The 15520-nt window shown below is 52.7% G+C and overlaps 1 protein-coding gene and 1 pseudogene across 1 annotated transcript; one reads left to right on the top strand and one right to left on the bottom strand.

Moving 5' to 3' along the window:
* Positions 1–1366: 1366 nt before the first annotated feature.
* LOC128899759 (oocyte zinc finger protein XlCOF6.1-like) lies at positions 1367–2761 on the top strand (annotated as a pseudogene).
* A 9211-nt stretch (positions 2762–11972) lies between these two features.
* Positions 11973–12914, bottom strand: LOC128899766 (olfactory receptor 14A16-like). Its single transcript, XM_054179448.1, has one exon. It carries the CDS (start codon positions 12903–12905, stop codon positions 11973–11975), a length of 933 nt encoding a protein of 310 aa, XP_054035423.1. The 5' UTR covers positions 12906–12914.
* Between the last annotated feature and the right edge of the window lie 2606 nt (positions 12915–15520).

Genomic DNA, 15520 nt, shown 5'->3' with positions numbered 1-15520 from the left:
TCTGGACTGCCTTCTCTCTGCTGAATTAAGCTCCCAGCAGATATCCGGCAGGTTGAAGTCCCCCACGAGGACAAGATCTGATGATCTTGAAACAGCCTCCAGTTGTTTATAGAATAATTCATCAGCCTCCTCATCCTGGTTGGGTGGTCTATAACAGACTCCAACCAGGATGTCAGATTTGTTGGGCTGCCCTCTGATTTTAACCTACAGGCTCTCAATTCCCTCATCTTCCACCTCGAGTTCTGAGGCAGAAAGTGTCTCCCTAATATACAAAGCCACCCCTCCTCCTCTCCTCCCTCGCCTATCCCTCCTAAAGAGCCTGTAGCCCCCCAGTGTAGCACTCCAATCGTGCCTGTTGTCCCACCATGTTTCTGAGATGGCAACTATATCATAATTGCCCTGGTGGATTAGGACCTCCAGCTCATCTTGCTTATTGCCTAGGCTGCGTGCATTGGTGTACATGTACTGCAGCTGGGCTCCTGAGCTCTCAATTGACCCTACCTTGTGCCCTACTCTTACCTCTGCAGAGGGACCGATGTCTTCACCCACCCCCTTCAGACCTAGTTTAAAGCCCTCCTAATGGCAGTGCTGAGCCATCCCTTGCAGGTCACTTCTGAGTCCTTTGCTTCTCTCTTGCAGGGTCAGAGTCCTTCTCCATCACATCTGCACCTCTGGGCTGGGCTACTGCAGGGTTTGCAGATCTGACCCTTAGGACAGCCCAACAGGTAAAAATCTCACATTGGAACAGCAGTAGGACCCCAGCCCCACACTGACTCCTGTGGCACCTCCCAAACTCTTCCAGAACCTCCCACCCAGCACATTTCAGCCCTCTGGGGACTCTGAGTGACATCAGCTGTGGTGGGAGTCTGGGGCCCCACAGGCAGGTGAGGGTTGGCTGTGTGGGTCAGTGCTGCTGCCTCTGTTGTCTGAGCCAGGAGAGATTGAAGGGAAGGGCCTGGGCTGGGAATCACCTGCCAGTGCTGCAGGGCTTGGGCACAGGGAGGGTGAGAGCACTCCCTAAGTCCCAGGGTGTCTCAGCATCCCCAGCACAGGAAGCCAGGGTCTCAGCACAGGTATTAGAGGTCTGACTCCCCCAGCACAGCAGTAAGGGGGAGTTTGAGAGCCCCTATCCATTCCTTGGCCCAGATGGGTGGTGGGTGTTGGGAGGTGTCAGAGGCTGTCATGACCCAGGCAGGATCTCAAGGGCTAAGCTCCTAGGCTGAGGTGCTTCCATCTTCTCTATATCACAGCTGTGACCTCCTCCCCCACCAGCATGGCCTCCCAGAAGGACCCAGACAAGAGGTGGGAGGAGAAACTTGCAAAGAACAAGTTGGAGCAGCCAAAGTGCAGCCCCAAGGAAGAGGAGATGGAGGAGGATGATGCTGAGGAGAATATTGACTATGACAATGATAAGCATGAAGAGGAGGATAATGAAGAAGATGAAGGTGACCAGGATGAGGAGGAGGAATATAGAGAGGAGGATGAAGCCAGAGGAGGTCCCTCAGTGCCACCCAAGCAGCTGAATCAGTGCCCTGAGTGTGGGCAGAGTTTCCCATGTGTCTCAGAGCTGGTGAAGCACCACTGCCCCCAGCCTGGCCCCTGGCCTTTCGTCTGTGGTGACTGTGGCAAGAGGTTCAGACGGAGCGCTCACCTAATCCAGCACTACCTGACCCACACTGGAGGGAAACCTTTCACCTGTACTGACTGTGGCCAGAGCTTTAGACAGAGAGCTCAACTCACTGCTCACCACCGCACCCACCCTGGTGAGAGGCCTTACAGCTGCGCTGCTTGTGGCAAGAGCTTCACTCGCAGGTCTACCCTCACCCAACACCACCATGTGCACAGCACTAGGTCCTTCACTTGCAGGGACTGTGGCAAGAGCTTCAAATGCAGCGACAGGCTCACCATCCACCGCCGCAGCCACACCGGAGAGCATCTGTTCCCCTGTGCTGAGTGTGGCAAGAGCTTCACCACCAGCAGCTCATTGATCCGGCACCAACTCCTCACGGTGGTGGCAGCCCGTACAGCTGTGCCGACTGCGGCAAGAGCTTCCCTCGCAGGTCTGCCCTCACCCGACACAGCAGTGTGCACAGCACTGAGAAGTCTTTCACTTGCAGGGACTGTGGCAAGAGCTTCAAATACAACTATAGTCTTACCACCCACCGCCGTATCCACACGGGATAGAAATTGTTCCCCTGTGCTGCGTGCGGGCAGAGCTTCACCAGCACGTCGGACCTCACAAAGCACCTCCGTACACACACCGGTGAGAGGCTGTACAGCTGTGCCGACTGCGGCAAAAGCTTCGCTCTCAAGTCGCCCCTGGCCTGGCACCGCACTGTGCACAGCACTGAGAAGTCCTTCACCTGCAGGGACTGTGTCAAGAGCTTCAAACACAGCTCCACCCTAACCACCCACCGCCGCATTCACACAGGAGAGAAGCTGTTCCCATGTGCTGAGTGCGGCAAGAGCTTCACCACGAGCACTGTATACATCCGGCATCAACTCACCCACAGCGGTGAGAGGCCGTACAGCTGCTCCGACTGCAGCAAAAGCATCACCGAGAACTGTAGTCTCACCCGGCACCGTCGTGTGCACAGCAAAGAGAAGCCTTTCACCTGCCCTGACTGCGGCAAGAGCTTCAGCAGCAGCTCCAACCTCACCAGGCATCGCTACAGCCACGCCCGTGACCAGCCCACAGTGCGGGGCAGGCGAAATAAACCCACCCAGGGTCTCTTGGGGTAATCATGACCCCCTGAATGGACCTTTCCAGCAGTTTGAACCCAAATCACCTCTTTTTCACCAGCATTTCTCTGAGGCTGGGGACTCTGGCAGGAACAAACACCTCCTGCCCTTCTGAACACCAATTAGTGCTGATGAGAACAATTGCAGTGCTGAGATCCAAGAGCTGAGCTGCCAATGGAGCTGGGCTGAGCTTTACCAGGGTTTGTCTGGTTCTTCCCCCATTTGTGTCTCCCTGGGGTAAAAATCCCTCTGTCCGTTGCCCAGGTGTGCTGATACAAGGCCAAAATCACCTAAATCCTGCCTGTTTGTTTGTATCTTAGACATCACTGCCCACAATGCCCAAATGCTGAGGGCATTTGCTCCCTAGGAATGGGCTGGAGCTGTGTGCCCAGTTCAGGGAGGTCAAAGTGAGGTTCTCAGGGACATCTCAGTGGGTTTTTTTCATTGTGTGAAGGGATTTTAGGTGTTTTGGGGGGCCTTGAGGGTTCTAGAAGTGATTTTCAGACTCTGGAGGGTGCAGAGGGGATCTCAGGGAGGTGTTCGGAAGCCCTTGGAGGGCTTCTGTCAGCTTTCCACTACAGAACTCTGCTGCTTTGCAGCAGGCCTGGGGCTTCCAAAAGCCTTCTCCCTAGCTCAGCAGTGTTCCTGATGGATTCCTGCTGCCCTGGGGCTTCCCTCAGCCTTTCCATCCACCCAGAAGTGGGAAGCGATTTCTTTGACTTGAGATTTCAGTATATTTAAGAGTGTAAAGAGTGAAATCACAGCAAGAAAGGATGCTGTGCCTCACTACAGTGCCTAGAAATGCTCCCCCAGGATGTTTGTCTTACATTTGGCTCTGAGCTTAGTTCTGTAGCTCTAAGCAGTGTGCCTGGCAGAGCCATGAGCAGGCCTCAAACGGTCACACTACGCAAGCTGGAGCTGGCTGAGCTGCTGAACAAAACCACAAGTTCTGTGCTCATGATGCTGCATTGGGAGCTGAAAGTGCCTGTGCAAATGTCATGGTCTTCAGCTGGAGAGACCTCTCCCCACAAATAACTGCCACAGGCACAGTCTGGAGCTATCCAATGTGCAGAGAACCCCAGAAGGGCACTTGGGCAGGGAACTGGGAAGGAGTTAAGGAAGTGCAACTGCAGGTGGGACTGGGAAACTCTCAACCTGTGAGAGCAACTTGGGGGTGTGGAGCAGCCTTTAGGGCTGGTGAGCCAGCGCTGGATGCCAGGTGCTGCTGATCCCTTGCTTTAGAATTCCCTGCTTCTCCTCCTTTCCTATCCTGCAGCTGCTGTTCTGCAAACCAGAACAGCTGCAGGGCCGTGTGTAGAGCCTCTGATTCTCTGCCGACCAACTCCAAGCTGCAAAGTTGTTTTCCTGTGTGAGCCAGGAACAACATCCTGCATGAGCCAAAGGTGCTGGCACCTTTGATTGGATCATGCTTTAGTTTGTACACAGGGCTGGATTCTACTGGTGCCGTGAATCAATGGGAGAGGGAAGAAAGTCTGTCAAAATGAGGTACTTTGGGCAAGAGAGACTGGGTTAGGGACTTCCACTCCTGTTAGCTATTTCTTCTGTTAAGGGCTCCTGGGCCTTGTGATAAGGACACTCTAAGACTCTGTCATGCTGGGGATTCTGCAATGCTGTAATAAAGGACTTGGGAGAGGACTCCTGAGGTTCTCTACCCTCTGCTCTTCTGGCATCTCATGATCCCAGCAGGGGGTTGGTCCATTTGCCAGGTCAGAGGGTACCCTGTCTCAGGGGGTACAACTCCATCAGCACCCCGAAACGGGGGTGCAACATCTGGCACCCGAGCATGGATGGCCGCCTGGAAGGTGTCAAGAGAAGACATCCAGTGAGGGATCTGTGGCTGAGCCTGGAGAAGGACTCCGAGCGTGCAGGCATTTGTCACCATCTCCCTGCTGGACAGGAGAGCTGAGCAGCCACAGGAATCCTTTCAAACAGCACAGGGCTCTGTGCTAGCAGGGGGCCAAAAAGCTTCCTCCTGACATTGTGCAGCCTGGGTTTCTAGCCATGGCTCTCAGCACCTGGCTTGTCTGGACAAAGGAGGGAAGAAAGTGCAGCTAAGAAGGCATGAGGTGCCTGGAAAAATTATTCTTGCCTGGAAGGAGATTTCCCCCTCCCTCATTGCTCTGAAGCTCCCTCCATTTCTCATGTGTCTCTCAGAAGGGCACAGGAATTGAGGCTTTCTCGGGAGAAGCAGGGTGTGAAAAAACAACTGCTGCAAACTGCCTGAAGCTTCCAGAAGATTTGCCTCTGGGGTGAAGATTTCTGCTTTGAGGGCTGCTTAGCAGGGCAAAGGGCAGAGAAAGCAGCCCAGGTGGCAGCTACAAAGGATTGCAGGGCTTGGATCCTGCTGCTGTCCTGCTTCTGCTTTCCTTTACACAGATCTGGTTGGGAGGAGCAGGAGGCTGTTTTTGCAGCCCCCAGGCAGCTGGTGGCAAGGGGGCTGTGGAACCAGGAGCAGGATTCCTGCACTGCAGACCTCACTTCTAATGCTTGCAAACCTGTGCCTGTGTGAAGAGGATGGATTGCAGACCCCAGCAGAAGGTTGCTGTGTCCTCCATCAGCTGCTCCCAGCCCAGCCCCCATCCCCCCCCATCCCACACCTCCTCTCTCGCCCTCACTCACAGGTTCCACAGCTTGCAGGAGCAGCTTCAGGCTTTCAAGAGACTGAGTGCTGAATTGGTTTGCTGGTTCCCAAAGCTCTGCTAACATTTTGTAGAGGCAGCCCCTGGTCCCCTGGTCTGGAGAATGACTTTGGAGTTGGTTTATTCTTGGAATAAGTCTTAAAGCTAGTCTTAAAGTGGGTCTTCAGTGCTGGTAATAAATGATCCAATTGGATACTCTCTGGAAAAGCCTGGGTATAAAATTGCAGGGGGAGGTAGGTGACCTGCAAGGGAAGAACAGAGTAATGCTAATAATAGCAACAGCAATAAGGAATCTTAATTGAAATAGGGATAGGAAGAGTAGGAAGAACAAATAATGAGTGATTGTGATAAGTATGAAGTAATTAAAGTCTGCTAGTTAATAAGTAATTCCAATCAAAGGTGATATGCAGGAAGGAATTGTAATAATAGCTGAGGAGTAATAGTAAATAAGGAATAGAATAATCTGGGGTGGAATGGAATCATCTAGGATCAAGGGACTGTGAATAATCAGCATAGGTAATAAGAACAGACCACAGCAATAGGAACAGAGTGACCTTGATCACACCAAAGGTGACAGCAACTGATCAGAGTAAAATAGTGGCAGTGGTGGTAATGGATAGTGAAAAAGTTTTGTGCTTGGAGAAGTTGCAATTCAAATAAGTTTGGAGCCATTTTAACCAGAAGAAGTTGTTGGTCAGTCTATAGGTCAATAGTTCTCTCCTGGGTTGAATGATTTAGGACTTTTTCTGTCTGCATTTCAAAAGAGCTCTCTGGAATGTAAAATCTTTTTTGCCTTTTATCTTTGAGGTTCCTTCCCTGGTTTGATTTTAACAGAGTCTTTTGGTCTGGCAACAATTCCTGGTGTTAGCATAAGGCAAGAGTTTAGAGCAAGGCTATTACAGAATGGTTTTGGTCTTTCTATTCATGATAGCGCTTTAGAATAAGGATTCTGCTGAGATTTAGAGGGGAAATCTAGATGCTTTTAGCTGTGGCTGGGGTTTGCTGGTTAAGGGATTGAGAAGAAAGAGAATTTCAACAGCTGCTATGGAGCAACAGAGACCATTGTGGGGTGAGGGCTGCTCAGGACTTCTGTTAGCTGCTTCTTGTGTTAAGGGCTTCTGGGCCTTGTGCTAAGGCCACTCTGAGACTCTGTCATGCTGTGGATTTGTGCCAAGGCTGTAATAAAGGACTCCTAAGAGCACTGCTGAGATTCTCTCCTCTGCATTTCTGCATCTCGTTATCCAAGGTCAGGGTTCATACATTCCTCACCCAAGGGCAGCCTGTTCTGAGGGGCTGCTGGGACTCCATCAGCACCCCAAAACAGGGCTGTGACAGCAGCAAGGTCAGTGGTGGCTTGATGGAAATCCTGTTGGAAGCCTCAGGTCTGCTGGAGCGCAGCAGGGCCTGTGGTGGGCAAGTGGAAATGCTGACAGAGTCCCCAGACCAGCTGGAAGTTCTCCGGGCTGTGGTATGGCCACAGGGCACAAGGGGCACTCCCAGGGAACCCCCTCAGGGTTGCCCAAGCTCCCTCCCACAGTGTGGTGCCACTCACACACAGGTGCCCCATGTGCATGTGTGTGGCAGCAGAGGGCCAGCAGGATGAGGAGGGGCAGCAAAGTCCTTGCTGCCAGCAGCACACAGAGGCTGCAGGAACTGAGGGCTGGGCACCAGCAGTGTAGCAGCTGCTGCAGTGCCTGCAGGGCTCATGGTGCCACAATGCCCTTGGCCCTGGCACTGATGTCACGGAGTTGCTGCTCTGGGTGCTGGGCAGGTGGACTCTGAGAGAGGGCTGCCAACATAGACTCATGGAATGGTTTGGGTAGGAAGGGACCTTTCAAGATCATCCAGTCCAACCCTTTGCTGTCAGCAGAGACATCTGTACCTAGAGCAGGTTGCTCAGAGCTGGTTTCAGGGCTGTGGCATCTCCCACCTCTCTGGGCAGCCAGGAACAGGGCCTCACCACCCTCAGTGTCAAACATTTCTTCCTTCTCTGCAGTCTGAATCCTCCTCCTTTAGTTCAAGCCATCACCCCTTGTCCTGTCACAAGAGGACCTGCTTAAAACCTGCCCCCAGCTTTGTGATTGGCCTCCTTAAACACTGAAAGGCCACCAGAAGGTCTCCCTGGCGCCTTCTCTTCTTCAGGCTGAACAAGGCCAACTCTCTCATCCTGGATCACAACAGAAGGCTTCCAGCCCTCCCAGCATTGCTGTGGCCTTCTCAGGCCCCTGCTCCAACAGATCCATGTCTCTCCTTTCCCACATCAAACCAGCTGAGTACAGGTGGCCTCATCACACATGAGTCAAGACCTCCAAGGTCCCAGACAACTGGACTCCTGAACTGGAAGAAAGAGACAGGAAACTGTGGTTAACTCCCTGCAGAAGTGGCTCAGAGCAGTGAGCAGTAGGTCAGGGCTGGGAGGATTGCCAGGTGTTTACCCACCGATACTCTGCTAGATTGGTCTGACAGAGCTTCCCTCCTTTGGCTCCTCCAGTGCCTGGGGGGCTGATGCTAGCCATCAGACTGTCACTGCCTGCTTGATACAGAAGCATTTTTGTGCTTCCATTGACCACATTTGGTGCAGGGAGCAGTAGGATAGCTCAGGCACAGGCTGGATTAAAGGAAGGACTGACATCCATTGCCTATCCAGTCAAGGGCAGGACTGGGTTGGTCACTGTGTTTGCCACCAAGAAGAACTTCTTGCTCTGCTGTTGGCTGCAATCCAATAGGTGTTGAGTGGTGGAAGTATTTACTACACCAGACCTTGCCATGAGATGGTTCAGGCTGGCTGCCAGTTGTTATGACCTGTAAGGGCTTTTGTCACAGCCATTAAAGCCATCCCTTGTACACAGTGTTATCAACAGGTCAGAACTGGGAGGAACAGACACTGTAGCTTTGTCTATCACACCCACATTGACTCAGGCTGCTGTCAGAACCTTAAGGAGTATACTGAACCAGGGCAGACCTATTGGATGGCCCAAACTCTGGGCCAAGGAGGCATCAATAGAAGCCAGGCCTGCCCAAAAGGGGAACCCTGGATCTGCTTCAGTAAGCTAGGCCAGTGGGGCCTTAGTGACAATGGAGGGCTACAGGGTCAGGCCAAAGAACAACTGGCACAGAATATGATCAAAGCCTTAAAGGCATTCGTGTCTAAACCATGACCTGGAAGTGAGGTGAGCACACTGCAGAGAGAGCTCAAGGAAAAGTTACCAAAGGAACTGGGACTCCCTTTTGTAGGCAAGAATTGATTTGTAGATCTAGCTGAGAAAGTGGCAGAGAACTTCAATGTAAATTCTCCTGGGTGGCCAGCACCAGAACAAGAGGACACAGTCTCAAGCTCTGCCAGGGGAGGTTTAGGCTGGAGGTTAGGAAGAAGTTCTTTGTAGAAAGAGTGGCTGGGCATTGAAATGGGCTGCCCAGGGAGGTGGTGGAGTCAAAGGTCTCTTCCAACCTGGTCTATTCTATTCTATTCTACTCTACTCTACTCTACTCTATTCTATTCTAATTGCTGTGTCTGTGCAGGTCTCCTGATGAGTGGAGAATGGCCATGCGAAGGAACCAGCTTAGATCCTTACAAAAGAATCAAATGGAATCACTCAATGATTCCAGGTAAAAATGGAAGACCTCAGGAATGGGCACTGCCATCAAACACTATGGGAGCAGAATGCCCAGAGCAAAAGGGGAGCTCTTTTGATAAATGGGTTGGAGAAACCCCCTGCAGACAGACATTAAGATACAATGGTACCCACTCTGCTTGGTAGCCTGAAGACCCTTTATGGGACTGGTCTAGGGAGAAGGCTAAAAATTATATGAACACCACTGACAATGACATATTCAATGGTTCAGGGACAAATCTATCTCAGGGAATATCAAGTACCTCAAAATTCTGGCAAAATATAGATATTGCATCTAACAATTGGTGGAAAGCCCCAGATGGATTATTTTGGCTTTGTGGACAAACAGCTTATCCAGAACTACCAGCACACTGTGGGGGGAGTTGCACATGAGGGATCATCCAGCTGGGATTTTTGTTGCTACCTCCTCAGTAAAGCAATGAATTGGGGATCCCCATTTTTGAAGAGTTGGAGGGAGAGAAAAGATCTTTCAAAGCTGGAGGTGCTCAGGTGTGGGGTGATGATGAGTGGCTGCCCCAAAGAAGAAGAGAGACCTATGGACCTGCCACCTGGGCTCCAGATGGTAGTTGGGGACATGGAACTCCAATCTATGCTGAACAGAATTTGATTACAGGCTGTGGTGGAACTCAACAGCAATGAGACTGCCTTGGGGGCCGAAGGGGAGGGGAGGGGAGGGGAGGGGAGAGGAGAGGAGAGGAGAGGAGAGGAGAGGAGAGGAGAGGAGAGGAGAGGAGAGGAGAGGAGAGGAGAGGAGAGGAGAGGAGAGGAGAGGAGAGGAGAGGAGAGGAGAGGAGAGGAGAGGAGAGGAGAGGAGAGGAGAGGAGAGGAGAGAAGAGGAGAGGAGAGGGGAGGGAGGGGAGGGAGGAAAGGGGAGGGGAGGAGAGGGGAGGGGAGGGGAGGGGAGGGGAGGGGAGGGGAGGGGAGGGGAGGGGAGGGGAGGGGAGGAAGAGAATGGAATGGAATGGAATAGACCAGGTTGGAAGAGACCTTCAAGATCATCGTGTCCAACCTATCATCCAACACCACCTAATCAATTAAACCATGCAACCAAATACCCTGTCAAGTCTCTCCTAAACACCTCCAATGATGGTAACTCCACCACCTCCCCGGGCAGCCCATTCCAATGGGCAATCACTCTCTCTCTGTAGAATTTCTTCCTAACATCCAGCCTAAACCTCCCCTAGTGCAGCTTCAGACTGTGTCCCCTTGTTCTGGTGCTGGTTGCCTGGGAGAAGAGATCAACCTCTGCCTGTCTACAACCTCCCTTCAGGGAGTTGTAGAGAGCAATAAGGTCTCCTCTGAGCCTCCTCTTCTCCAGGCTAAGCAACCCCAGCTCCCTCAGCCTCTCTTCACAGGGCTGTGTTCCAAACCCCTCACCAACTTCATTGCCCTTCTCTGGACACATTCCAGCAAGTCAACCTCCTTCCTAAACTGAGGGGCCCAGAACTGGACACAGGACTGAAGGTGTGGCCTAACCAGTGCAGTGTACAGGGGTAGAATGACCTCCCTGCTCCTGCTGGCCACACGGTTCCTGATGAAGGCCAGGATGCCATTGGCCCTCTTGGCCACCTGGGCACACTGCAGGCTCATGTTCAGCCTACCATCGACCAGTACCCCCAGGTCGCTCTCTACCTGGCCGCTCTCCAGCCACTCTGACCCCAGCCTGTAGCACTGCATGGGGTTGTTGTGGCCAGTGTGCAGAACCTGGCACTTGGATGTATTCAGTCTCCTGCCCTTGGACTCTGCCCATCTGTCCAGCCTGTCGAGGTCCCTGTGCAGAGCCTCTCTACCCTCCAGCAGATCAACTCCTGCCCCCAGCTTGGTGTCGTCAGCAAATTTACTGATGATGGACTCAATGTCCTCGTCCAGATCATCAATAAAGATGTTAAAGAGCATGGGGCCCAGCACTGGTCCTTGGGGCACACCACTAGTGACTGGCTGCCAGCTGGATGTGGCACCGTTCACCACCACTCTCTGGGCTCAGCCTCCAGCCAGTTCCTAACCCAGCTCAGAGTGCTGTTGTCCAAATCATGGGCTGATAGCTTGGCCAGGAGTTTGCTGTGGGGGACAGTGTCAAAGGCCTTGCTGGTGTCCAGGTAGACTATATCCACAGGTACTATTAGCCAAACACCAAACTCAAGTGTGAGAGGCAATGCACCAAAATGGACTCTCCAGACTGTCTATTAGCTGAGGAAGGAGGTGGATGCGGAAAGTTTAATACATCTGATTGGTGCCTAAAGGTTGAGGACAATGGGGAAGCAGCAATAAATACAGCCACCAACAGCAGGGAAATAGCTCCTGGACCAGTCCAAACCTGGCAAGGACTGGAATGGGACACATTGTCTTGGTTGCCTGGTGGCCATGGGTCAAATGAGAGTCATTCTTCTCTCTTTGTGCAACAGCAGCTCTAATCTTTCTGCCATGTCTGATACCCTGCTTTGTATGGCTTATCCATCCTGCAGTCAGGCAGGTGCAGGTTGTAGCCATATCAAGTGAGCCAGAAAAGGCTACAAAAAAGAGCAGTATGATGTATCTGCAAATAAGACCAACATTAGAAATGAGCCAAGAGGAAAGGATTAAGTTAATGGGGAATGAATTTTGTGAAGACAACTATTACAAAAAGAAGAGGAGGGATTGGTGGGATCAAAAGGAGGGAGTGTCTTTACAAAGGAAGAATTGGCTAAGAGGCAGTTAGAAGAGAAAGGGAGGAACCAGGCAGTTCACCTTCTCTATGTGCATGCAAATCACAAAGGGGCCTCTGCTAAGTCCCTTCCCTTGAACCTTGCTGTAAATCAGTAGGGGTCTGTCCAAAGACAGCAGACACTGAACACAGCCTGAACTGCTGAACTTTTAGGCCAGAGCACAACAGCAGTAGCCAAAAGAGAGAAACCAGACTGTGAGTGACATCAGATCTGCTCTGCAGGAGAAGACAAAGAGTTTATTGCTGCTGAAACCAGCCAGGGATCAGTTGGCTCAGGGCATCCTTGAGCTCCTGGTTCCTCAGGCTGTAGATGAGAGGGTTCACTGCTGGAGGCACCACTGAATACAGAACTGCAAGCACCAGATCCAGGGATGGGGAGGAGATAGAAGAGGGCTTCACGTAGGCAGGGATTACAGTGCTGACAAAGAGGGAGACCACAGCCAGGTGAGGCAGGCAGGTGGCAAAGGCTTTGTGGCGTCCCTGCTGAGAGGGGATCCTCAGCACTGCCCTGAAGATCTGCACATAGGACACCACAATCAACACAAAACAGACAAAGACTAAACAGACACTGGCCACAAGAAGCCAAAGTTCCCTGAGGTAGGATGTGGAGCAGGAGAGCTTGAGGATCTGGGGGACTTCACAGAAGAACTGGTCCACAGCATTGCCCTGGCAGAGGGGCAGGGAAAATGTATTGGCTGTGTGCAGCAGAGCATAGAGAAAGCCACAGGTCCAGGCAGCTGCTGCCAGGTGGAGACAAACTCTGCTGCCCAGGAGGGTCTCATAGTGCAGGGGTCTGCAGATGGCAACATAGCGATCGTAGGACATGGTGGTGAGGAGAAAATACTCTGTAGCAATTAGGAATATATAAAAGAAGACCTGGAGAACACATCCTGTGTAGGAGATGGCCCTGGTGTCCCTCAGGGAATTGTCCATGGATTTGGGGACTGTGGTGGAGATGGCACCCAGGTCAAGGAGGGCAAGGTTGAGGAGGAAGAAGTACATGGGGGTGTGGAGGTGGTGGTCCCAGGCTATGGTGCTGATGATGAGGCCATTGCCCAGCAGGGCAGCCAGGTAGATGGCCAGGAAGAGGCTGAAGTGCAGGAGCTGCAGCTGCCTTGTGCCTGGGAATGGCAGGAGGAGGAAGTGGGTGATGGAGCTGCTGTTGGACATTTGTGTCCTTTGTGCACAGTGCAGAAGCCAAAAGGCAAAGGCAGTCACAAGTCAATGGAGCACAACCAAAGCCATTTCTCAGCCCCGGATACAGAGACTGAAGTTTTCTTTTTGAGGAGACCTCCCTCCAGCTCTGTTGCTGGACTCTTGTGCTGACTGAGCCTACAGAGAAGAGCAGAGACTCTTCCTGCTTCCTGCTGCTGAGTCAGTCCTTCTCTGCAGCAGGGCAGTGCTGGAGGCAGCAGCAAGCTCTGCTGTCCACTTTCAGATGGAGGAGTCCCAAAGCAGAAAGGCTTCTCAGCATCTGCCAGTGCTAAGGAGAGAGGGTAGAAAAAGGCAGTTCCTGAATGTTTTGGGCTTTTGTACTCCAGCTGCCCACATCTCACCCCCAGAGTGTTCATGGCTGTCACAAGTTCTCACACACAGCATTTCTGCCGCCCTCAGGGGGAGCAGAGAGAGCAGAAGCCTGCAAGGCAAGAGACTGCCTGTGGCTCAGAGCAGAGTGAGGGGAGCTGCTCTGGCCCTGCTGCTACTTCCCCACTTCTCTGGGCTTGTGCCCTGCTGAGCTGGAGGTGATCACACTCCCATGTGCCCCTGAAAAGCCACCAGACCCTGCTGAGAGCAGAGGGATCCCTCACAGACCACTCAGTGTTTCAGCCTCTCTGAAGGTCTCAGCACCACACTTGCAGCCCAGCACACTCAGGGCGCATTGCAACACCCAATGGCATTTCCTCTCCTGTGGCAGCTCTGCCTCTGCTGCAGCTCTGGCTGCAGAGGAGGTGCTTTACACCTTGGAGCCCATGGCCCTGAGGCTTTTCTCTGGGGAAGAGGAGTCCAAGGGCCTTGCTCAGAAGCAGGTTCTGCCCTGGAGGGGATCAGATGGAGATGTCTGAATGCTCCCTCCCACAACATTGCTGGGTTCAGTTTCTTCTCCTTCCCTGATCAGATCCCTGCTGCCTGGAGGTTGTCACCCTGGCAGGAGTGTGCTGTGTGATGGATTTGCCCTGTTCACAGAGCCTAGTCCAGCTCCTCTGCACTCACCTACAGAAACCTGCCTGTTTGCAGGGCACTGGCTGGGAGCATCCTGATGAGTCCAGACAGGGTGCTGCTGGTGCTGTCCACAGGCAGAGGAGTGGCTGAAGGCTCTTTAGGAGGCTCCCAGCGGACCTCCTGACCACTCCAAGATACACCTCCCCAGTTTCAAGGACTTGTTCCAACTTGAATGGTCCTTTGCTACCTCTCACTCCCCACTTTCCCTTGTCCTCAGAATAGGAAACTGCAAACACAGACTCAGGAACTCTTCTCTCTTTAGAGCAGACCCTGCTTGGACCTTGTCCTTGAAGCATCCCTTTGGAAGTTCCCTGGTGCTGAGCTGCAGCTGTGAGCAGCCCTGACCCACAGAATAGCCTCTCCAGAGCAGAAGGACCCTGCCCCACCCTGCCCTGCTCTGCACTGCCAGGGGTGGCTCCATCCACCCACAGTTTCTCCCCACAGCCAGCATCAGCTGGGGCTGTGCCAGCTTCAGAAGATTCCTCTTGAAACTGCACCTGAACCGCCCTGCACCCACAGCCTCACAGTGTCAGTGACTGCAGTGACTTCTCCTCCAGTGAGCTCTCAGCATCCTCCCAGTCCTGGCCACCTCGAAGCTCTCTCTGCCTTCCTCATCTCTCTGAGATCCTCGGGCAGTATCCTCAGCCCTGCTGTGCTGTGCAGAGGAGCTGCTCCTGGCCAGAGATGTCTCTGCAGCTCTGCCTGCTTGCCAGTAGCAACCTTCCAGCCCAGGAGCCTGGCCTGGCTCAGCACAACAGAACAGCCCAAGGCATTTAAAGGAGCCCTCTGGTGGCTTTGGTGCCAAGTCCATGAACCGCAGGGACTGAGAGGAAGCTGATGAAACCTCTCCAGAAGTCAAAGTCAGATTCAAACTCTGAAGTTTCTTGTACTCTTAATGGGTCCCAGTGAACCATACTGGGAAAGGGTCCCCAAGGTCTGGTTAGAGCAGAAGGAGACAGTGGATGCAAGGGAAGCATCACTGGAGGCACTGAAGCATCTGCAGGCTGTGGGGAGAGCAGAGAACTGAGGCAGTGCTGACAGGTCAGGACAAGCAGCTAAAGGTGGCTCTGCTGCTGAAGAAACCTGGAGGGGTTTCATTGATCCAAAGGGCCAAGCCCTGACCCCCAGCCCCTGGCAAGGCAGATCCTGTCCCTCACCTGTGGCTCTGCTGGGGGCAGTGGTGAGTGAGGATGAGCAGTGAGCAGGGTAGGACCTTGTCAGGTTTTGCTATGATTTGCTGGTGAAAAGTAATGAAATGTACCTTTAAAAGTACTTTTTATCAGATGCTTTCTGCAATAAAACCCTCTCCAATTAGCTGCAGAAACCTTGGCAACAATTAGATGTTCAGCAGTATTTAATGAGCCCCATGGGGTATTTTGGGGCTGATTACATCATCCTTGGTTACTGCCAGGAGACTCTGCCAAGGTACTGCCAAGAAGCCTTTCAAGAAGTCCAAGTCAGAAGCAAACTCCAAAGTACCTTGAAGCACTGATTGGCCTCACTGAGGCTTGTTACTGACAAAGGCCCCCCAGGGACTCGTTAGAGCAGCTTGTTAGAGGCCAGGA

The sequence above is a fragment of the Dryobates pubescens genome, unplaced genomic scaffold (genome assembly GCF_014839835.1).
Source record: "Dryobates pubescens isolate bDryPub1 unplaced genomic scaffold, bDryPub1.pri scaffold_56_arrow_ctg1, whole genome shotgun sequence".
NCBI lineage: Eukaryota > Metazoa > Chordata > Aves > Piciformes > Picidae > Dryobates > Dryobates pubescens.
This window is presented reverse-complemented; position numbering and strand designations above follow the sequence as displayed.

Coding starts and splice junctions, on each gene's coding strand:
- LOC128899766 (XM_054179448.1), bottom strand. CDS start 12,905: ATGTCCAACAGCAGCTCCATCACCCACTTCCTCCTCCTGCCATTCCCA.